At 39.2% G+C, this 25171-nt stretch overlaps 2 protein-coding genes across 2 annotated transcripts in view; one reads left to right on the top strand and one right to left on the bottom strand.

The window, feature by feature from the left end:
• Positions 1 to 25171, bottom strand: part of ACAD11 (acyl-CoA dehydrogenase family member 11) — a 103659-nt gene that overhangs the window by 23388 nt on the left and 55100 nt on the right. Inside the window, exon 13 of the mRNA XM_025374793.1 lies at positions 23438 to 23536. Coding sequence (XP_025230578.1) covers positions 23438 to 23536 — 99 coding nt within the window. The remainder of the gene's footprint in view (positions 1 to 23437; positions 23537 to 25171) is intronic.
• Positions 17457 to 22854, top strand: ACKR4 (atypical chemokine receptor 4). Its single transcript, XM_025374799.1, has 2 exons — positions 17457 to 17559; positions 20592 to 22854. Exon 2 carries the CDS (start codon positions 20601 to 20603, stop codon positions 21651 to 21653), a length of 1053 nt encoding a protein of 350 aa, XP_025230584.1. The 5' UTR covers positions 17457 to 17559; positions 20592 to 20600; the 3' UTR covers positions 21654 to 22854.

The following is a 25171-nucleotide window of genomic DNA, read 5'->3' as shown; positions in this document are numbered from 1 at the left end:
AGGGAGTAAATCAAGAAAAAGGAAGTCCTAGAATCCAAAAGATACTGGATCCCGGGAAAGTATTATCTGAAAATCCTAGGATAATTGCATCAAAGTATGCCTAAAGGGTAATCAGTCCAGATTGGAAAATAAATACTGAAGTCTTTTAAGAGAGAGGTCTCCAGAAAAGAAAGTCAATAGAAGTAAAGGTGCAATCTAGAGATGTGTGTGTATGTAAGGGGAAGGAGATATTATAAAAGCAAATAATGCAAATAAAGAGACAAGGCAATTAGAAACTCCAGGAAAATAATGTTGAAATGCACAACTGTGGGTCCAAATATAAAATAATGTGACATCAATTTAATATATAGTATATAAGAAAAGGATTCTAATTGACCTTAATTCTAGAAACATTCCTTAGAATGGCCCAGGTGATTTTATATTGCATCAGTTACAGAAGGACACAAAATCTAACACACTACTTAGGCCAGTATCAAACAATATTTACATGGTCCTCTAAGCTAAGTGCTATGTATTGGTTTTCAAAGTTTATAGTCAACCTGTAGTCAACTACAATTGTGGTTGCAAGACAGAACATAAATATTACTAATCCTGACAATGTGAAAGTATAAGCTATAGCTGATACAAGTTACAACAAGAAAGGGAGGGATAAACAGTATAGAAAGGGTTAAGAGTATACATATTCTTATATTAAAGCAGAGTTTGAATAGAATCTGTGAAATGAGGATGCAGAGAACTTTAACAATCATTTAAGGTTTAAAAAATAATAAAAAAAATGTAATAAGATAAATACATTAAGAAAGAGCAGGGAGAGTTATGAGACAAATGAGCAAAACTGTCATTATTCAAATTGGGGAGTCAATGGATACTGTCTAAAATGAATAAATTAAGAAAAAGAAAAAATATTTTATCCACAATTATAATGGATACCAGAGAACTAAAAAGAGAAACTGTTAAAAAAAAGTTTTCTCTAGGGCATGATGTTGGGATGTGGAGACAGGAAACAATGCTCTTAGATATTTTTTCCTTTGTTACTACTTCTAACTGGATAATAATAATGACTTTAAAAACATTAAAGAAAAAATCCATCTTGTAAACAAATCTGTGGATCCCCAAGTAGGACACTGAGAGGCTTGCCGAGTGAACTACAATGTTTTATTTTTCTTTCTGAATTTCCTTTTAATCTGAGTATCTAATCTGAGGGCTGTGGAGGAGTCATTTCCCCACTTTTGTGTAATACATAACTCCAGAAATCCTACATGCACACTCTGCCTGATAAAATGCTAAAACTGATTTTTAAAAAACCACCTAAAATAGATATTATCTGAGAAAGGGAGGGAAGGAGAGGAAGGCAGTGTGCCTAAAATGGGTGACTCTGTTCATCTCCAGGCTGGTGGCAGAATAAGGAGACACCTTAAACCGACTTAGAACTTGAATCATAAGCCTGCTTTCTCCACAGTCACAGTCTCAGAATTCTAAGAACATACAATCATATATACATAAAAATGATTTTATCTATGACTAAAAAGGAAGAGAGAGGACTCTTAACTGGAACAGGAATTTTTTTAAAAACATGTATTAAATTGACCAAGAGCTGTCCCACTGCAATCAGATAACAAATATGTTGGGCAAAATTCTCTCTCCGATTTTTCCCCCAAATACATGACTTATTGTCTATATTACATCTGAGATAGAAAAACCATTTTCTCCACCCTTCTGGGCATTTGCTCCACAATCTTATTAAATAAAATAAGAAATTATCATACTGAAAATAAATTAATTTTTCACTAAAAGAAAAATACAAGCATTTTCATAAATACAAGTTAAACAATATAATGTTTTTCAAGTAGAACACTTTATCACGCATCAAAAAGTCTATAATAGGCTGGGCGCGGTGGATCACGCTTGTAATCCCAACGCTTTGGGAAGCCAAGGTGGGAGGATCACCTGAGGCCAGGAGTTCGAGACCAGCCTGGCCAACATGGCAAAACCCCATCTCTACTAAAAATACAAAAAATTAGCCAGGCGTGGTGGCAGGCGCCTGTAATCCCAGCTACTTGGCAGGCTGAGGCAGGAGAATTGCCTGAACCTGGGAGGCATAGGCTGCAGTGAGCTGAGATCGCGCCACTGTACTCCAGCCTGGGCAACAAGAGCGAAACTCCATCTCAAAAAAAAAATCTCTAGTATGTGCACTGACATTAGATGATAAAGACCCTTAATTCAGGTTAAACACATTTATTTTACACCAATCAAAAATAATTAGCAGTTTTAGAATTTTTAGAGTTTATTCTTCTTTCAAACACAAATCTCTCCCTCTTGCCTCTTCTGGAACTCTACACATATTTTAGAACTAAATGGTCCCTAGGATTGTTCATTTCTTTATATCTTTTCTTCATATTGGATAATTTCTATTGTCTATCTTCAAGTTCATTAATTATTTCCTCTGTTATCTCCATTATGTTATTAAGCCAGTCAGTGAATTTCTTTTCACATATTTTACCTTTAAGTTCTGATATTTCTACTTGGTTATTTTCTATGTTTTCTATTTCTCTTCTGATATTTCTTATCATTTTATTTTTCTTGACCTCAATAAGCACATTTATAATAGCTGCCTTAAGTCCTTGTCTGATGATTCCAACATCTGAATCTTTTGGGTGTTGGCCTTTGCCCTTGAAAATGGGTCATGTTTTCCTTATTCTTCATTGGTTGAGCAATTTTAGATTGTATTCTGGACATTGTGATTTTTTTGTTGTTGTTTTGAAACTCTGGATTCTGTCATATTCCTCCACAGAATGTTGATGGTTTTGTTTTGACAGGCAATAAACTCAGGTAGAGTAAAACTGCAGAGTCTATCACAATTCAGGTGGAAATCAAATTTCAGCGTAGTTCTTATTATTTAGCTGCAAGGTGCTTTGAGGTTGCCCTGTGCATCAGTTTCATTCAGGAGTTAGCCAGATACCCAAGCAACGTTTCCACATGAAAGCTGGAGCTCCCCTTTTCTGGCGTTTTCCTTTCTAGGAATACCCACCTCATTTCCCAGCAGTGATGGCTGCCCTAGACACTCTCCTCTGGTTTCTCAGGACACAGAGATCTGAGTTTTCCAAAGAAGCTTTAGCTTTCCTGTTCCACACTTTTTCCTCAGGCTAAAGTCTAAAAATGAAAAACTCACCCTATGCCCATCTCACTTTCCAAAATTCGACTCCCCTACAAAATCGGCTTTTGTTCACTCCTCTGAGAATTTCAGGCAGGCAGGTATGTATGTATGTATGCATGCATGCATCCATGTATGTATTTTGTAGCTTTTTAGTTGTTATCTGTGGGAAGGTTAATCTTAAGTACTTACTCCACCAGACTGGCAATAGAACTCCTCCAGAGTTCTTACATTTAAACTTTGCCAAAAACCAGGTCTTCACTTACCCAGTGTTATAATTTCTTATACATTCATTAATATTTGAATACAAATATACATTTTTATTCATGACAAATACATTAGTTTTATTTATCAGCTGAAATTTGAGAAATGCTATGCTCACTTCAAGATGATCACATAAGCAGAATTAGAAATCTTAGAAGCTCTAAAATTTCAAAACTAATAAAACCAAGAGCTTAAAATTCTAATCTCCTCCATTATTCCATACTATAACATATGTAAAGTATAGTTAAGACTGAAATGCAATGCCTTTAAAACTGTTGCTTATAATTTAGATTCCTTCAAATTTAATGGAACCTATGTTTTAATCAGTTCAGAAAGGACCATCCTCATTTGCACTAATGAGAAAAGATCCCCCATTCACATATTTCAAAGTTAAGTTTTAAAAATCTCAAATGTCATATTCTTCACAGTAACTCTATTTGGCTTTCCTAATTTATCCAAACATCTAAATTTTCAAATTGTTTACCATTGTTTATATTTACAAGAACATGTCCTTTTGATTTTTATAGATGTTAACAGGTAAAGAAACTGTTATGGTCTGAATGTATGTGTCCCTCCCTAGAAGTCATGTGTTGGAATCCTAACTCCCAAGCTGCCAGTGACGAGGTCCCAAAGGAGGTGATTAAGTGATTAAAATGGAATTAGTATCTTTATCAAAGAGGCCTGAGTGAGCTTAGTCACCTTTTTCACTATATGAGGACAGAACAAGAAGGTGCCATCTATGAACCAGAATGCAGGCCCTCACCAGGCACCAACTCTACTGGTGCCTTGTTCTCGGACTTTTCAGCCTCTAGAACCATGAGAAATACATCTCTGTTGTTTAGAAGTTACCTAATTATTGGTGTTGTATAATAGTGGCCTGAATGGACTATGACAAAATTCCACTAATCTGAGGACCAACCCAAAGAATATTAACAAACCTTCTTTAATCATTAAAGATTTAATGATTTAATGGCAGATGATTTAATGGCAGATGACAATACTTACCTTCCATTGTGGATGTTACCTGAATGACTTATCTGGAAATGCTCAGTTGGGGGAATCTTTTATCCCTGGCTATGCAATAATAAGGAATCATGCTTTGATTCTTAGTTAGAAATTAAAGAGGAAGAATCATTTACAGAGTGTTCACTTCTAATTTTTCAACTGGATATTTTTCTACTTGGGGCTGTCTTTGAGGTTTTAGTTGTAGGAAGCCTTGGCCAGTGCCACTCTAGACGCCTACAGGCTGAAGGATCAAAGCTACTTGCCTCACATAAGCATTGTGTGGGCATACTCCTTGGTAGGCATACTTCTGAAAATCAGATTAGGACATAACATGATTTGAGGTTCATTTTCATTAGAAATATTTTCTTAAAAAAAACCCCAAACTTGTATTTTAGGTCCAGGGGTAAATGTGAAGGTTTGTTACATAGGTGAACTTGTGTCACTAGGGTTAGTTGCACGGATTATTTCAACACCCAGGTATTAAACCCAGTACTCAATAGTTATCTTTTCTGCTCCTTTCCCTCCTCCCACTCTCCATGCTCAAGTAGACCTCTGTGTCTGTTGTTTCCTTCTTTGTGTTCATAAGTTCTCGTCATTTAGCTCCCACTTATAAGTGAGAACATGTGGTAATTGGCTTTCTGTTCTTGTGTTAGTTTGCTAAGGATAATAGCCTCCAGCTCCATCCATGTTCCTGCAAAATACATGATCTCATTCTTTTTAATGACTGCATAGTATTCCATGGTGTATATGCACCACATTTTCTTTATCCAATCTGTCATTGATGGGCATTTAGGTTGATTCCATGTCTTTGCTATTGTGAATAGTGCTGCAATGAACATTTGCATGCATGTGTCTTTATGGTAGAATAATTTCTATTCCTTTGGGTATATACCCAGCAATGGGATTGCTGGGTTGAATGGTAGTTCTGGTTTTTTCTTTTTATTTTCGGATTTTTTTGAGACAGTCTCACTGCGTTGCCAAAGCTGGAGTACAGTGGCGCGATCTCAGCTCACTGCAATCTCCCTGCTCCCAGGTTCAAGTGATTCTCGTGCCTTGGCCTCCTGAGTAGCTGGGATTACAGGCATGTGCCACCATGCTTGGCTGATTTTTGTATTTTGGGGTTTTGTCATGTTGGCCAGGCTGGTCTCGAACTCCTGGCCTCAACTGATTCTCCCACCTCAGCCTCCGAAAGTGTTGGGATTACAGGCAGGAGCCACCGTGCCCAGCCAGTAGTTCTATATTTAGCTCTCTGGGCAATCTCCATACTGCTTTCCACAATGGTTGAACTAATTTACACTCCCACAAACAGTGTATTAAGTGTTCCTTTTTTTCTACAATCTCATCAGCATCTGTTATTTTTTGACTTTTTATTAATAGCCATCCTGATTGGTGTGAGATGGTATCTCATTGTGATTTAGATTTGCATTTCTCGAATGATCAGTGATATTGAGCTTTCCTTCATATTTTGTTGGCTGCATACATATCTTCCTTTGAAAAATTTCTGTTCATGTGGTTTGCCCACTTTTTAATGGGATTGTTTTTCTCTTGTAAATTTGTTCAAGTTCCTTATAGATGCTGGATATTAGACCTTTGTCAGATACATAGTTTGTGTTTGGGTGAGGGAGAAAGGACAAGATGGAGGAAGGTGAACAAGAAGGCACAATCCATGTTGCTTCCGGGTTCTTCCTCACCAACTTTCCCGCGCGCAGGAAAATGCAGCCCACGCCCAGGAAGATGCAGATCAACCGAGCATGCGCCAGGTGACGTCAATCTGAAGAGATCGAAACTTTCCTGGCCATGCCTATGGAGACGCCCCAATCACACCCTTATCCCGCCCACTGCCCTCCCCCTTCCAGTACCAATGCATAAAAGTCCGCTGCCAGCAGGAGCCGGTGTGACTTCTTCGGCCCCCGCATTTGTGGACCGGAGAACATCACCCGAGAGCGCCGGCGCGACTTTCCTGGCCCCCCACACCTGAGGACCAGAGAACCTCGCCCGAGAGTGTGTGCATATTTGCAATAAAAGACTGCCACTTTCTTATGTACTTTGGCCTCATGTTTAATTACTTAGCTCTCCTAAATTGTTACATTAAATTAAATTAAAACAGTTGGTGCCGAAACCCGACCCAGGAGGAGACCCTTCCTCAACATCCCCTAAGGGTCTAACGAACCTCCTCCACAGTGAACCAGCTCCCAACCCAACCAGCCACGAACACCGAACAAGTGTTCCAGCTTTCCACTGGTGCCGCTCTGAGAATTTCTTCTTTGGTGAGTACTCCCCTTTGTTAACCATCTCCGTCCGTTTCCGTGTCCTTGGCCTAGAGTCGTACGTACGCTCAAGGATGTAGCCACTCTGTGGCGCAGTGAGGTCTTCAACCCGGAGACGTCCGTCTTGAAGTTCCTCAATTCTTCATTAGTGGCTCCAGGAGCCCCCGGTCTCCAGCAGCGGCAAAGGATGCTTTGCCACTGCATGAGGTCGGTTTCCATTTCTGGTGGTTAAACAATGGGAACCTCACAATTGAAAATCCCTACGAACACCCCTTTAGGGTGTCTCCTCCAAAACTTGGAAGCCTTACATTTAGCTCAAGATTTAAAACGAAAGCGGCTAATTTTCCTCTCCACTGTGGCATGCCAAAAACCCGGGAGGAGACCCCTCCTCAGGGCCCCCTAAGGTCCGAGGAGCCTCCTCCTTCACGCCGCGGACGGACCAGGACCTAGACATCGCTTTCCACACCTCCAAGTCTCCTAGGGGTGAGTATCTCTTGCCTCCCTCTCATACTCCTTGGCCAGAAGTCCTGCGCAGGCCCAAGGTTTTTTGGTCACCAGGTGACCCACAGGAGAGTTCCCAAAGGTAGAGACGTCTGCCCAAAGGAACTCCATTCCAGTCCGTGTGAGACCTGTCCAGGATGGAGACGTCCACCTGGAGGTAATCTCCATTCCGGCTCCAGGAGCCTCCCGGTCTCTAGTGGCTCCAAAGGACACTTTGTAGCCAGGTAGAGTTCAGTTTCCGCCTATAGGCGAGAGAAAGGCAATGGGAAATCCCCAATCCAAAATACCTAGAGACACCCCTTTAGGGTGTCTTCTAACTAATCTCAAAACTTTACAATTACAGCAAGATCTTAAACGAAAGCGGCTGATTTTACTCTCCACTGTGGCGTGGCCACAATATAAATTAGACAACCAGTCTCAACGGCCGCCTGAAGGCACCTTAGACTGTAACATTTTAATTAGATCTCTCTAATTTCTGCCAGAGGCTAGGAAAGTGGTCAGAAATTATCTATGTTCAAGGCTTTTAGGACTTGCGCTCTCGCCCAGACCTGTGTGCCCGGTGTTAAATGGCCCAGGTCTTGTTAGCCTAAACCCCTAAACCCGGCCCTTGGCCCCCACCTCAGCAACTGAGGAGGACTCCACCTCCATTTCAGATGGGGCCGATGGCAGGCGACCTCCCTCCCGACTTTCCAACCGCCCTCCCTATGGACTTCCTACCGCCCCTCCTGACACTCCTCCCTCAGCCACTCCTCTTACCTCTCCCATTTCCGTCCACACTCGCTCCAAGACCGCGGTAGCAGCCCCCATTAGTCAGCCTGCCCCAACCCCCTCTACCAGTCAGCCTGTCTTAACCTACCCTACTGGTCAGTCTGTTCCAACCTGCTAGTTTGTTGGCCCCCCCACCAGAAGTTGCCGGAGCTGAAGGCGTGGTTGGAGTCCACGTCCCCTTTTCCCTGGCTGACCTTTCCAAAATTGAAGAACGACTTGGCGACTTCTCAGCCAACCCCACCTAATATTCCAAAGAGTTTCGAAACCTAGGCCAGAGCATATAACCTTACCTGGCATGACTTACATGTCATTCTTACTTCCACTCTTAACCCAGAGGAAAGAGAGTGCATTCTCGCAGCTGCCAGGCAACATGCAGATCAATGGCATTTAACCGACGCCACCATCCTGTTAGGAGAGATGGCTGTCCCGTCCATAGAACCAGATTGAGATTACCAACCACAGCAGCCTGGCCGCCATAGGAAGGACATTATGATTCAATGTCTCTTAGCCGGTATGCAGGCAGCCTCTAACAAAGTGGTCAATTTTGATAAATTAAAGGAAATTATCCAACACCCAGATGAGAACCCGGCTTCCTTCCTAAATCGCCTTACAGAGGCACTGGCCCAATTTACCCAGCTAGCCCACTTCCCCAGCCGGGGCAGCTGTCCTAGCCTCCTATTTTATTTCCCAGTCAGCCTCAGATATTCGAAAAAAACAAAAAAAGGTTGAAGATGGGCCTCAGACTCCCATACAGGAAAATTGGCCTTCAAAGTTTTTAACTCCAGAGAGGAAGCAGCTGAGGCCGCAGAGCTAGACAAGGAGAAAAGAAGGGCTGTGCTTCAGGCGCAAGCTCTAGTGGCTGCCCTCCAACCAGCGTTGCCCACTCTGCCGGCAGGAAAGACACAGGGCAAGTCTCCCAAGGGCTCCTGCTATAAATGCGGAGACCCAGGACACTAGGCAAACCAGTGTCCCCAGGCCAAGCCGGCCACTCTGTCTCGTCCATGCCTTAAGTGTGGCACAACTGGGCATCAGGCAAAACAGTGTCCAAATCCTCACCTGCCTACCACGCCGTGCCCAACCTGCCAACAGGAAGGACACTGGAAGTCTGATTGCCCCACCAGCAGGGCAGGCATTGCGCCTCAACATGGTGCCTCTCCTCAAGGGTCGGAAGGCTCCTTCCAGCTCCTACACCTGGACAACGACTGACGGTGCCCACACTTGGAGACCCCTGTCACCCTCGCCGAGCCTAGGGTAACTCTACAGGTAGCGGGTAAGCCAATTTCTTTTCTCGTCAATACGGAGGCTACCTATTCTGTTTTACAATTATATTCTGTTTTGTCACCCTATGGAGGTCCTAGCCAGCCATCCACTATCTCAGTAGTTAGGGTAGACGGTAAACCATCTAACCCTCACCAGACCCCAATGTTAAGTTACTGCCCAGACTATGCATGCTTTGCCCACTCTTTCCTCATCATGCCCTCTTGTCCCACCCCCCTCTTGGGATGAGACATCTTAACCTAACTCAAAACATCTATTCCCCTTCCTTTTCTCCAGGTGACCAGGTTCTACTCAAGGATCAACAACCTCCTCAAATTTTCCCGCTTCCTCACCATTCTTCATCTTAACTGACTTTTCCCTCATAAACCCCATAGACACCCTCCTTCCCGACCCATCCCCCAACCAGTGGGTTTCCCAACTTTTTACTCTCATAGAAGACCTAGCTTGGCAGGGTGCCCTTTGTGATTTCCTAATTCCCATACTAATCCTCTGCCTTGCCTTATATTTTGCTCCCATTTTAATAAAATTTCTCCGAGCCAGGGTCCAAGAGATCACCCCAGTCACCTTCAACCAAATGCTCCTGCATCCCTACACCCAACTGCCAACCTCAGACCCTAACTACGCCCCCTAACAGCAGGAAGCAGCCAGACAGACAACAGCACCCCAAATTCTTATAATCAATAAGAGGTTGGACTGTTTGGGTGAGGGAGAAAGGACAAGATGGAGGAAGGTGAACAAGAAGGCACAATCCATGTTGCTTCCGGGTTCTTCCTCACCCACTTTCCCGCGCGTGGGAAAATGCAGCCCACACCCGGGAAGATGCAGATCAACCGAGCATGCGCCAGGTGACGTCAATCTGAAGAGATCGAAACTTTCCCGGCCACGCCTACGGAGACGCCCCTATCACACCCTTATCCCGCCCACTGCCCTCCCCCTTCCAGTACCAATGCATAAAAGTCTGCCGCGAGCAGGAGCCGGTGTGACTTCTTCGGCCCCCGCATTTGTGGACTGGAGAACATCACCCGAGAGCGCCGGCGCGACTTCCCTGGCCCCCCACACCTGAGGACCAGAGAACCTCGCCCGAGTGTGTGTGCATATTTGCAATAAAAGACTGCCACTTTCTTATGTACTTTGGCCTCATGTTTAATTACTTAGCTCTCCTAAATTAGGTTACATTAAATTAAATTAAAACAGTTTGCAAATATTTTCTTCCATTCTGTAGGTTGTCTGCTCACTCTGCTGATAGTTTCTTTTGCTGTGCAGAAGCTCTTAAGTTTAATTAGATCTTACTTGTCAATTTTTGCTTTTGCTGTGATTGCCTTTGGTGTCTTTGTCATGAACTCTTTGCCCATCCCTATGTCTAGGACAGTATTGCCTAAGTCGTCTTTGTAGAGGACTACGTGCTCACAAACGAGATGTTCCGGATAAGTCCTGCTCTTGCAAACGAAGCAGGGTGTTCCCGATAAGTCCTGCTCTTGCAAATGAAGCAGGGTGTTCCTTCCCTGTAAACAGGGAGGACAAAGGAGCCAGCTGCAAACAGCAGACCCTGGGGGCTTGTTTATGTGTAAACATCTTGAAAATCCAGAAAGTCAGGGAAAGGTCAGAAAAACAACAATGTGTCTTGTGACTTGGCAACATTCCACAAACAACTGTATAAAATAAAGCAGAGCACACCATTCGAGGCGGCCGCCATGTTTGTCTTGTCTTGTGTTGTCTTGTGTGTTCATTCCTTTGTTTAGGAAACACGCAGACCCCAACACATCTTCCAGGGTTTTTAACAGTTTTGGGTTTTACATTTAAGTCTAATTCATTTTGAATTAACTTTTGTCTATGTTGTAAGGTAGGAGTCCAGCTTCAATCTTCTGCATATGGGATAACTAACTGCTAGCTAGTTATCCCAGCACCATCTATAGAATAGGGAGTCTTTTCCCCATTGCTTGTTTTTGTCAGCCCTGTCGAAGATCAGATGGTCATAGGTGAGCAGCCTTATTTCTGGGCTCTCTGTTCTGTTCCATTGGTCTATGTGCCCATTCTCAGAGATATTTTTCTTTCTCTACTTTCCATTCTAGCAATCAAGAACACTTGGGTAAATCTTTCAAGGTTTCACTGATGCTAGATATCCAGCATCAGTGAGTTGAAGTAAAATCTTCTATTTCCTTTGAACCCTGGTCTAAAGCCCTCTTTTTCTAATATTCTGAATATGTAATTTTTTATCTAATACTTCCCAATATTACTTCTTACCTCATTCTTTCTATCATTTAAAAATGCTGGCCGGGCATGATGACTCATATCTGTAATCCCAAAAGGGAAGCTGAAGCAGGAGGATCCCTTGAGCCCAAGCGTTTGAAACCAGCCCAGGCAACCTAGCGAGACCTCGTCTATATAAAAAAATTTAAAAATTAGCCAAGCATGGTGCAGCATGCCTGTAGTCCCAGCTACTTGGGATGTTGAGGTGGGAGGATTGCTTGAGCCCTGGGAAGTCAAGGTTGCAGTGAGCCGTGATCATGCCCCTGCATTCTAGCCTGGGCAACAGAGTGAGACCTTGTCTCAAAACAAAGCAAACAAACAAAAATGTTGCCACAGCCTTACATAAATGCCCAATAGATTTCAGATACCAGGTAAATATTGAAGAAACTCAAGAAGCAAGGCAAATAATTATTTGATTCTGTCTTCCTCAATCTTATATGGAGAACAATTAATATTCTAAAAAATACAATTTTTAAGTTGGATGTCTTTTGTGATCATTAAGTAGAGGAAGTAAGGGTGAATGCATAGTTTGTAGAATTTGAAATATTTGTATTTAACAACGATGTTTCAGAAAAAGGAGAGAAACCCTTCTCAAAGATATCATTTCCCCTTAGCTATAAGCAGAATTTGGCAAGTGCAGCAGTTGAAACAACCTTCTTTTATAGAGAGTTTTGCTTGTTTGTGTCATTTTAGTTAATGAACAGGAAACCCAATGTCATAAATAAAATATATTAGAGGAAATCTGAATAGACTAGAGAACATTTAAACACATATGCTGTGTCACAGGCCTTCATGAATGAAAATGGATGGCCTAGATAAAGTAATTTTGTTTTTAATCCAGACACTATGGTATTTCAAGGCTCTTCAAGTGCCAGGATTAAGTCAGGCTGAAAATTACATCTCCCTGATGTTAGTTGGTGATTTTTAATTTCTTAGGCTTTTATCCACAAAATCATTTTCAAACAAAAGGAGATATGATAGGTGGATAAAAAAACATGACCTTTGAGTAAAGTGTGGTTTGTAACAATTAAGAAAGTGATGTAAACAATTACATACCATGAAGCACAGATAGCTATCCACAAATTCTCAAGGCTGTTTCTTCTACCAACATTGAATTTCTGAGGTGGAACAATTGAACTTCATTTGGTTTTAGCTTTAATACTGACAATTCAAATTGGAGTAAGTATTATTTTGCAATAAAATTTCCCTTTTAAGAAAAAAGATGTTTATTGTAGAATCCCACAGTTAAAGAAAAAAAATCCCATGTGTTCTCTTAGAGTGTGTATCTTTAACAGGGAAATCTTCAAAATTCACTGAATCCATCTCTAGGTTTACATCTAAATAATAAGAATTAAATAATAATGTTACAGGCTGCTGCTATTATGTTGTTACTATAGAATATGGTTAGATCAAAATAAATCCCAAATAGATCAGAGTTTAAAATTTAAAAAAATCAAGACATAAAAAACTGGAAGAAAAATAATATAATATTTATCAAATCTCTGGGTGAGAAAGGATTTTAAAACTTAAAAATGATAAATGAATCAAAATCAAAAGATAAAGATCAACTGGTTTGTCCATATAAAACTGTTGTACATTAGAAAATAAAATTAAAAAGCAAAAAAAATTGGGGGGAAAATATTTCAACATTTATGACAAAATGTATGCAATATTTAGCTCCCTAAATTATAAAGAAATCATATTGTATACTGAAAATCAGTATACAGATGGGCAAAGAACACAATTGCAAAAAGAGGAAATAAGAATAATAAAAGAGATTTTTAAAATTGCTTAACTTTACCACTAATCAAATAAATGTGGAGTAGAGCAATAATGAAACATTCAAAAGCAGTTTGTTATCCAGTATTCCACACATGCCTGGCAAGGGTAGGTAAGGGGTGCTGAAGTTGTTACAAGTCACTTAGAAAGCAGAGTGGTAGTGAAACAACACATTCTATTGGCAATATTTTAGAAAAACAGACACTTCTATACATTATTGGTAGAGAACAAAGTAATACCATCCTTGTGGAGTACAATTTGGCAATACTCATCAAAATTACAGATTCATCCCAGCACTTTTGGAGGCCAGGATGGGTGGATTGTTTGAGTCTAGGAGTTGGAGACCAGCCTGGGTAACATAGCAAAATGACAGTACAAGGAAAGGGATGAGAAATGGGTTGGGGAAGAGAGATTCTTCAAGAACAAGGGACACTGCTATGTTAGGGAGGTTAAGAATAGGAGCCAATTTATGGTAAGCAGCAAAATGGAATCATCATCAGTTCTTAGGAATACGAGAAGTAGAAGAGAGTTACACAAGCATCAAGTAAGTACTTTGAAAAGTTGCCTAAGGTGAGTGATGCTTCTGCCTACCCTCCAAGCTACATGATTTATTTTGCATATTTTGTCAACTCTCCCTATTACCACTGTCTCTCCTAGTACTATCAGGAGAAAAGGGAAAATACAGGAAAAGGCCAGCCAGTCAGCTAGTTTCACCATGATTCATACACCATGATTTATACACAGCATTCATACACACGCTACCAGAAGAAGCTGGTCAATCCTGAGATTCCCCTATGCCTCAAGGGCTTTGTACGTGTCTCAGTTAGTAAAAACAATGTGTAAATTCAAAAGATGTAAAGATTATAGCATTACAACCGATTTGCAATAAAGGAATCCCATTTACAAGAAAGCTTATGATTGTTGGGGGTGGGGTAAATAAAGGAAAGGGATAGATACTTTTGAATCTATAAAAGAGTATCAAGATTCTATAATAGATGGCATCGTAAAATAACAAAGAGATATAAGAGATAAGATGATAAAATAGACTGAAGATCTGAATTCAGAATTCCAATTCCATTGCTAAACTTATATGGCTGTGGAGGATGAGTTACTTAAATATCAGTTGATTGATTCATGAATTTAATTATTATTCATTAAGCTGGTACCATGAGTAAGGTACCAAGCCAAATGTTGAGGATACAGCAGGGTATAAGACAGCTATGGAAGAAAATTTAAATAAGTGCCAACAATACAGTGAAAAGACTATAGAAGAGTAGGTATATCTGATCTAATCTGAAAGAGTTATGGAAGGCTTCCTGAATTAATATTAAGGTCAGAACTAAATCTGAATTGTAAATAGGAGTTAGGGATCTAAAATAGGGTGGGAAGAGTGTGCTAGGCAGGAGTAAGAGTACTTGCAAATGCCTACAAGTCAGTATTGTGTATTACATAGAAAGACCAAAGAGATTATCAACTGATAATTATGGAGGCTGCAGTTACAGACCAGTTGTTAGATAACAATCAAAGTGGACAATAGAATTTTTTTATTAATTCAAAATATTTTTGAGTAGTCATTATGTGCCAGATACTATTCTTGGTACTTGGGATATATCAATGAACAAAGCAAACAAAAGTCTCTGTCCTGATGAAGCTTATATTCTAATACAGGGTGAAAGACAATTTACGGCAATCATAGTATAAATGATATGGTGCATTAGAACATGATAAGTGCTATGGGTCCAGTGGACTGGGAGTCCAGGTGGGTGAGGGGTATTTTAAGTAGAGTAGTCAAGAATTGCCTCAGTGAGTTGGTGGTGATTGGGAAAAGATTTGAAAGAGAAGAGGAAGTGAGCTTTGCAATTACTAAGACAGAGCACATTCCAGGCAGACAGAAGAGCCAGCACAAAAGCCCTAATAGGACTGTGACTGGTATGCTCTCAAACAGCAAGAAGCTGGGCATGGCAGAACAAGTAGGCAAAGGGGTGAGTAGTGTGAAATGAGGTCAGAGAGACAATGAGGGATGGAGGCAGACCCTGTAGGATCTTGTAGGCTACTATGAGAATTCATGACGAAGCAATTGCAGTAGAAGCAAAAATTGGCAAATGGAACCTAATTAAACTGAAGAGCTTCTGCACCGCAAAAGAAACTATCAACAGAGTAAACAGACAACCTACAGAATGGGAGAAAATCTTTGCAAACTATGCATCTGACAAAGGTCTAATATCCAGCATCTATAAGAAATTTAAATTTACATTTAAAAAACAACCCTATTAAAAAGTGGGCAAAGGATTGTGAACACACACTTCTCAAAAGAAGACATACATACCACCAACAATCATATGAAAAAAAGCTAAACATCACTGATCATGAGAGAAATGCAAATCAAAATCACAATGAGATACCATCTCACACCAGTCAGAATGGCTATTACTAAAAACTCAAAAAATTACAGATGCTGGTGAGGTTGTGAAGAAAAAGGAGCACTTATAAACTGTTGGTGGGAGCGTAAATTAGTTCAATCATTGTAGAAAACAGTGTGGCAATTCCTCAAACAAAAGACAGAAATATCATTCGAGCCAACAATTCCATTACTGGGTATATAACCAAAGGAATATAAATTATTCTCTTATAAAAACACATGCATGCCTATGTTCATTGCTGCACTATGCACAATAGCAAAGACATGGAATCAACCTAAATACCCATCAATGATAGACTGGACAAAGAAAACGTGGTACATATACAGCATGGAATACTATGCAGCCATAAAAAATGAGATTATGCCGGGCGCGGTGGCTCAAGCCTGTAATCCCAGCACTTTGGGAGGCCGAGACGGGCAGATCACGAGGTCAGGAGATCGAGACCATCCTGGCTAACACGGTGAAACCCCGTCTCTACTAAAAAATACAAAAAACTAGCTGGGCGAGGTGGCGGGCGCCTGTAGTCCCAGCTACTCGGGAGGCTGAGGCAGGAGAATGGCGTAAACCCAGGAGGCGGAGCTTGCAGTGAGCTGAGATCCGGCCACTGCACTCCAGCCTGGGCCGCAGAGCGAGACTCTGTCTCAAAAAAAAAAAAAAAAAAAAAAAAATGAGATTATGTCCTTTGCAGGCACGTGGATAGAGCCAGAGGCCATTATCCTTAGCAAAATAACACAGGAACAGAAAGCCAAATACTGCATATTCTCACTTATAAGTGGGAGCTAAATGATGAGAACACATGGACACATGGAGAGGAACACACCGGGGCCTATCAAAGAGTAGAGGGTGGTAGGAGAAAGAGGATCAAGAAAAATAACTAAGGGGTACTAGCCTTAACACCTGGGTGATAAAATAATCTGCACAACAAACTCCCATGATACATGCTTACCTGTGTAACAAACCTGCATGTGTACTCCTGAACTTAAAAGTTTTTTTTTTTTTTTTTTAAAGAAAAGAAAAAATGGCATGGGTCTAAAATAATTTCTGCAGGTGGAGACTGAGCCTGGCCTTGCATGAAAAAATAGATAACTGCCATGCAAATTTGAGGACAGCCAAGTTCAAATAGACGATGAGGGCCAAATCGGCACAAATGTCTCTTCTTTCTCTAACTTATGTGTGTGGAAATGTGGAAAAAATAAACAGTCTCCCATACTGAAGGATTTTGAAGGTTCGTATTCTAGCTTTGGGGAAAAAAGGTAACAAGAAAGCAAGAGAGTTTAAAGCCATGGGAAAATAGTCTGGGACAAGGATAGAGGAAGTACAGTGAAGCCAGGAGGAGTCTAATAGTTAAATATTAAATGAAGTGGCATAAAAATGTTAAATTCTATTGCAAATACCTAATGATTACTTATAATTTAATCTTTGATAGTTTAGTCTTCAAAAAGATATTTTCCTTGGTTAAAATCATATTTGCTTTCTTTCTTAGGCAAAATAACTTTAGAGTATTTCTCCAGATGCTACCTACAAGCGCTGCCTAGATGCCCTCAGGTGGATTCTCCCTCTGCTTCAGCAGTCAGTAGCTCAGCTGCAGGCACTTTCTTGTCCCCTTTAACTAAGTGGAAATTGGAAAGGTCTGTAGTTTTTGAAAAAAGATGGATGTTTTTCAAATTTGTAACCTAAACCACTTAAGAAGTTGAATGTAACTTCACAGATGGTTTTACAGGAAATAAAAGATCAAGTGCTCACAAGGTTAAATTTCAGGAAAGCCTTCTTGGATACGAGATAAAGGCGGGGTGTAAAGTGAAAACAAAAGTAGCTGGAGTTAGGTCATTTGATTTTACACTCTGTACTCAAGACTGCTCCTCTCTGTCGACTGCAACAGGTTGGTACTTTATTTCTTTTCTCATTCTGACTTGAATATGTTTTTTAAGCCCAAAGACCTTGTATATTTACTTATATAGAGGGCGTCTTGATGCATAAAAGTTTAAATGCTTACTTGTAAAACAAAAAAAAAGTTACTTGAAAACAGCTGTACACTTTAAACTTAAATGAAAATCTTAATATAGCAAGAAGAAAATATGATTTTAAATACCATTACTTGTTGGTAAAATTTTGTTAAGGAGAAAATAGGTTTTGTTATACCACTTTTTTCCACTTTCTTTTACAAGTACTGATTTTTTTTTGTTCTAATAGTAATTACAAAGACACTTAAAAGTGTGTCTATATATCTGCCAGAAGGATCACTTCTGCAAATAATTCCATTTCTACTCTTTTTTACTCACATTTTTAGTAAGATTAATTCTTACTTAAAAATTCCCTTCCTTAATATATTATAATACTTGGCCATATTATTCCTTATCATCAGGTTCAAGATTTTCTTATGAAAGAGAAAGGAAGAACAAGGTTCATATTGTGTTAATAATTAATGCATAAGAACATGAAGACCAGAGTAGTCTTCCAGATTGGAACTTTTTAACTAACCTTAATGATCAAAAGAGTCATTTAAAAAAGTTGGCACCTGGTTTTTACATAATGAAAGCAATTCTGCTATGTGGTATCTTTCTTCACAGCCTTCTTTTCTTTGCTATACTCATTCAAAAAAAAGTTAGCAAACGTAAGAATGTTCTTTTGAAAATGTACTATAAGTTGGCCCACTGTTTTAGAAATAATATTTTCATTATTGATTCTATAAGAATATTTGAGATACTTAAAAGGACAAAAACAACCCAAGGAAGATAGAAAGTCTAAAGAAAAAGGAAAACAAAATTCAGCACTATAGTAAAAACACTGAAAGTCATTATTTTATACATTCCATACATTCCAAAACTTATGAATTCTGTGCAAGCTTATCTTAATACTACGGGGTGCTAGTAGCCAACACAGTGCAATAACAATGTTGACATAGAAGATTGCTGGCATACTATCTATCCATTCTAGAGTAACAGCTTTATATCTGTTGGCAAAACCTTTAATTTGATAAATATTTACTGAGAAGCTACTTTGTGCCAGGCACATTAACAAGATTCTATTTACAAACACAAATCAAACAGGTCATGCTTTGAGGAACTTAAAGCCTAGAGGAACAAGGTAGTATGGGAAACGCATCCTTTCCATAGAATGGATCAGTTCTCTGAGGAGTATGTAGAGATTGCTAATACATCAGGAAAGTCTTCTGGGGAGGTGGCATCCGCGTTAATTGAGTAGGAATTGGCCCTTCCAGGGAAGGGCAGGAAATCGTATGGTAGATAAAGGAACAGAATGAGCAATGATGTAGACAGATGCTGCTGCATGGTGGGTGCCAGCCCACTGCTGAGTAGGACACAGAGTAGGGAGAGGTGGCAGGAGCCAGGGATGGCACTGCATTATGAAGGGAGCCTTGGGTGTTATGCTTAGGAGCTTGGATTGTGGCTTTCAGGTGAAGAGATGTGTCTTCCAGATGAGGAACAAAACAGAGGAGAGGCAGACTGGCAATTCAGAGATCAAATACTCCGGTGGAAATAGGAAAAATGTTTTTGACAAGGAGGTATTGAGGAGGAGTAACAACAAGGTATCAGTTAGAAAGATACTGCTTGGTCAGGTGCGGTGGCTCATGTCTGTTACCCCAACACTTTGCGAGGCCAAGGCAGGTAGATTGCTGAGCCCAGGAGTTTGAGACCAGCCTTTGCAACCTGGTAAAACCCCGTCTCCATCAAAAATACAAAAGTTAAACAGTCTTATAACAATCAATCAATCAATCAATGGATTAAAATTTAAAAATAGGCCAGGCTCGGTGGCTCACACCTGTAATTCCAGCACTTTGGGAGGCCGAGGCAGGTGGATCACGAGGTCAGGAGTTCAAGACCAGTCTGGCCAACATAGTGAAACCCCATCTCTACTAAAAATAGAAAAAATTAGCCAGGCATGGTGGTGTGTGCCTATAATCCCAGCTACTCGAGAGCAGGAGAATCACATGAACCCGGGAGGCGGAGGTTGCAGTAGCTGAGACTGCGCCACTGCACTCTAGCCTGGGCAACAGAACGAGACTCCATCTCAAAAGGAAAAAAAAAAAATTAAAACTTAAATATTAAAAAAGAAAGATATTGCAGTAGGCTAGGTGAGAAACATAATAGCTAAATTGTGCAAATGTGTGGAAGAACGCAGATTAAGAGAAGACAGATTCAAGACCTATTTGGAAGGCAGAATCAGAACTTAGGAACTGATAGGGAATCAGGGATGAAGGTAAGGGAGAAGACAAGAATGAAGCAGGCTCACAGTTTAGATGACTAGAGGATAGTGGTGCTACTTAAAAACAGTATAAAATAAGCAAGTAGTGACCAGTTTTGGAGGGAAGATGGCTAAAGGAGATCTTGTTTTATAAAAGGCAACTAGTGAAATTTAGTACAAATGCTGAGAGAATTTATTTAACTTATTTAAATTAAATTTATAAATAACATCAAAATCAAAAATTTAATTAAATAAACCAAGTAATTTACTATTTTCATTTTTATTCAATTTGTTGTAGATATACTTTTAAGATTCACAAAATTATGTATGTAAAGATTATAACACTATTTATTCTTTTTAGTTAAAATCTAATTAAATTTTCATATTTTAAAAATCATTTTTACATAAAAGTCTTCACTTTTATTTAGGATTTAATGATTAAGAAGATTCTCCAGGGCATTATGTTCATTGCCCTGTGAAAATCCCAGTTCTTTCACACAGAATTGTACAAGCAAAATCTGAGTAACTAATCTTGGGGTCATATTCCAATGTGGCTCCCATTAAAGCATTTCAAAGAGTGCTAGATCAGGCTCACATATGTTACAGCAACAGGCTATACTCTAGGGAAAGAACAAAACAGCTTGATAAAAAACTGTTTCCTTTTAAGCATATTTAGACAAATATCTATCCTGTATTCTCTTTGCCATCTAGATTGGAGCCATGGCTTTGGAACAGAACCAGTCAACAGATTATTATTATGAGGAAAATGAAACGAATGGCACTTATGACTACAGTCAATATGAATTGATCTGTATCAAAGAAGACGTCAGAGAATTTGCAAAAGTTTTCCTCCCTGTATTCCTCACAATAGCTTTTGTCATTGGACTTGCAGGCAATTCCACGGTAGTGGCAATTTATGCCTATTACAAGAAACAGAGAACCAAAACAGATGTGTACATCCTGAATTTGGCTGTGGCAGATTTACTCCTTCTATTCACTCTGCCTTTTTGGGCTGTTAATGCAGTTCATGGGTGGGTTTTAGGGAAAATAATGTGCAAAATAACTTCAGCCTTGTACACACTAAACTTTGTCTCTGGAATGCAGTTTCTGGCTTGTATCAGCATAGACAGATACGTGGCAGTAACTAAAGGCCCCAGCCAATCAGCAGTGAGAAAACCATGCTGGGTCATCTGTTTCTGTGTCTGGATGGCTGCCATCTTGCTGAGCATACCCCAGCTGGTTTTTTATACAGTAAATGACAATGCTAGGTGCATTCCCATTTTTCCCCACTACCTAGGAACATCAATGAAAGCATCGATTCAAATGCTAGAAATCTGCATTGGATTTGTAGTACCCTTTCTTATTATGGGGGTGTGCTACTTTATCACTGCAAGGACACTCATGAAGATGCCAAACATTAAAATATCTCGACCCTTAAAAGTTCTGCTCACAGTGGTTCTAGTTTTCATTGTCACTCAGCTGCCTTATAACATTGTCAAGTTCTGCCGAGCCATAGACATCATCTACTCCCTGATCACCAACTGCAACATGAGCAAACGCATGGACATTGCCATCCAAATCACAGAAAGCATCGCACTCTTTCACAGCTGCCTCAACCCAATCCTTTATGTTTTTATGGGAGCATCTTTCAAAAACTACATTATGAAAGTGGCCAAGAAATATGGGTCCTGGAGAAGACAGAGACAAAGTGTGGAGGAGTTTCGTTTTGATTCTGAGGGTCCTACAGAGCCAACCAGTACTTTTAGCATTTAAAGATAAAACTGCTCTGCCTTTTGCTTGGATAGATATGAATGATGCTTCCCCCTCAAATAAAACATTTGCATTATTCTGAAACTCAAATCTCAAATGCTGTGGTCGCAACTTACAATAAAGAATGGGTTGGGAGAAGGGGGAGAAATAAAAGCCAAGAAGAGGAAACAAGATAATAAATGTACAAAACATGATAATTAAAATGAACAAAGGAAAATAATAGTAACAGGCATAAGTGAATAAGAACACTCTGCTATAAAGAAGAAGAGCTTTGAGGTGATAATTTTTTGTCTTGGTTGCAGTGGTGGTTATACAAATCTACACAAGTGATAAAATGACACAGAACTGTATATACACATTGTACCAATTTCAATTTCCTGGTTTTGACATTATAGTATAATTATGTAAGATGAAACCGTTGAGGGAAACTGGGTGAAGGGTACCCAGGGCCACTCTGTACCATCTTTGTAACTTCCTGTGAATTTATAATAATTTCAAAATAAAAGTTAAAAAAACAAACCTACTATGCTATAAGTTAGGCTATCTAAAACAGATTATTAAAGAGGTTCATGTTAAAAGGCATTCATAAATATTTTTAATTATCTGAGTTTTAATACAAGAACAATTTCCCTGCATAATTTTAGTACTTGAATAAGTATGCAGCAGAACTCTATCTTTTTTCCTGTTTTTTTTTTTTTTTTTTTTTTTTCCAGTTTGTAAGTAATTTTATAAAACCCACCTCCTCCAAAAAAGAAATTAAAAAAAAAAAAACTATAATAAGCTTTTCTGATTCTTTTCAAAACATTTCTGGTAAGTTCCTAAAGACAATCTGACTCTATGATGTCAACTTTCTTAGTACTAACTGGTTATCATGACAAATGTTAGATTTATCATGTATAGTCTAGGTGTAATCCTCAGATGATCATTTTCATCTGGGTTCCAATTTCATAACTTCCTACAGAACTCATCCATTTATATGAGTCTATCACTGCCGATTGACTAAAAAGTATATTATCCCATGCATAAAATGTCCTATTTCCATTTAAACACTTTATTTTTGAGTAATAAAAATATATACCACAATAAATTATATTAATAACATGCACAACTTATCTTTTAAAAAATATTTGCTGTAAATTATTATAATCCATGTGATATGCTCCTACTAAAATTAAATTTTGCTAGCAATTACATTGGTCAAAAATAGTAGGCACTAACGAATTTTATCTCTAGAACTACAAAAAATGACGTTTTCTGCTCTTAAACATCACCTAACCAGCATATGTTACTTTAAAATTACTTTTTCTTTCAACCACTATTTCTAAGTTTGAAAATGCTTTCACATGCAGAATTAATTAATTTTTCATTTTTTTGAGACAGTGTTTCACTCTTGTTGCCCAGGGTGAAGTGCAGTGGTGCCATCTCAGCACACATCAACTTCTACCACCCAGGGTCAAGCGAGACTCCTGCCTCAGCCTCCCCTCCCGAGTAGCTGAGATTACAGATGCCTGCAACCACACCTGGCTAATTTTTGTATTTTTAGTGGAGACAGGGGTTCACCATGTTGGCCAGGTTGGTCTCGAACTCCTGGCCTTAGGTGATCAACCCACCTCAGCCTCCCAAAGTGCTGGGATTACAGGTGTCACACACCGCGCCTGGCCTACACATGAAGAATTTAAAGAATTATGATCATGAAACTGATCACTATGTATCATAGAATTATTCTAGCATAGCATCTGGCACAAAGGATCAGTCAGTTAGATGAAAAAATTAGGCTGAACACTCACCACTGCTCCACCATTTCTTGCCATTAATTACATAGCTATCTTCATCTCGTTGGATGCTGCATTCAATATTTGTGGCATCACTTGAAGCTACATCAGGTTCTATAAATAAACAAGAGCTGAATTTGCAGATAGGCAGATATCATCAGTAGGCTTAGATAAGGATATGGAAACTTTAAAAACAAAGGCATCTTTATCTTTTTCAACGTCCTATCATTCCCCATGCCACCCAGCTTTTCCCATAACCTACACACAGTAGGTATTCAATAAATGTGCACTGGAAGAATGAGTGAATGAATGAAGTATATTGAACATTGGGGATCAGTAATTTGAATTGTATTTTTGGCTTCCTCATTGATATATGACTTGGGATACAACCCACTCCTTTCTCCAATCAGCAAATGTAGTAAACGTATTGTTTTCTACTTCTCACAATGGACATAATGTACTAAATATTGATGGGCAAGACAGATTCCTCCCATATAGTTTACTGTCTTAAGCAATTTCTAATCTGCCTTGCAAATTCCATCATGAATGCTTTTACTGGTTTACATACTTTGCATTCTTTAAAGCCTGTTCAACACTTAAGGTCTTCAGAAAGTCCTCCATGGGACACCCTTAGACAACCGCTTTACTGCATGGCACTTCAGAACTGTCTAGCTCTCAATCATAGCAATCTGCACTTGTTAATACGACACCCCTTTAAACGAGTCCTTCAGATATTCCATGTGTTCTGTTTCTAAAACTTAAGACTCTTTTTTTTTTTAGAAAGAGGGTTGTGTATTCTACTTATTTTGTAACCCCCACCTAGTGCTTTGTAGACAATACATCATACTGTAGGTATTCAATAAATGCCTATTACTGATTTAAATGGAGATCGGTTCTGCTATTATAGTAGTCCCCTGTTATCTGTAGCTTTGCTGAGGTTTCAGTTATGAGAGGCCAGTTGCATTCCAAAAATATTAAATGAAAAATTCCAGAAGTAAACAATTCATAATTTTTAAATAGTGTACCATTCTGAGTATTGTTATAATTGTTCTATTTTATTATTAGTTATTATTAATGTCTTACTATGCCTAATTTATAGATTAAACTGTATCATAGGTACATATGTATAAGAAAAAACATAGTCTAAATAAGGTTCAGGACTATCCCCAGTTTTCAGACACCCGCTGGGGGTCTTAGAATGTATCCCCTTCAGATAAAAGAGGAGTACTGTATAAATGTATACAATGTTATACAAAACAATAAAATCTGGCCATTATTGAAAGCACTTAAAAATCATGGCCAAGCAAAATTTGGTTTAATTCTAAACTAAATCACAAAACAATGATTTTTTTTTCTACTGAAGCGTTCTTAATGCTTCCTATGTACAAATGATATTAAATCTGTTTTTATTAATATGTTCCTTTATTTTCCCACAGGATTATAATTTGAGCCATATGTCCAGTACTGGTGAAAGTTCTATTTTTCTGAGTTTATGGAAGAGTTTAATATTTTATAAGTATCAATACAAAATTATCACAAAAATAGATATTTCATACATAACAGCAAAGAAGATATTTTTTTTTTCTTTTAATTTATTTATTATTATTATACTTTAAGTTGTAGGGTACATGTGCATAACGTGCAGGTTTGTTACATATGTATACTTGTGCCATGTTGGTCTACTGCACCCATCAACTCGTCATTTACATCAGGTATAACTCCCAATGCAATCCCTCCCCCCTCCCCCCT

Source organism: Theropithecus gelada, chromosome 2 (genome assembly GCF_003255815.1).
Source record: "Theropithecus gelada isolate Dixy chromosome 2, Tgel_1.0, whole genome shotgun sequence".
Classification (NCBI taxonomy): domain Eukaryota; kingdom Metazoa; phylum Chordata; class Mammalia; order Primates; family Cercopithecidae; genus Theropithecus; species Theropithecus gelada.
The sequence above is the reverse complement of the archived record's forward strand: the minus strand, read 5'-3'. Positions and strand labels throughout refer to the sequence as shown.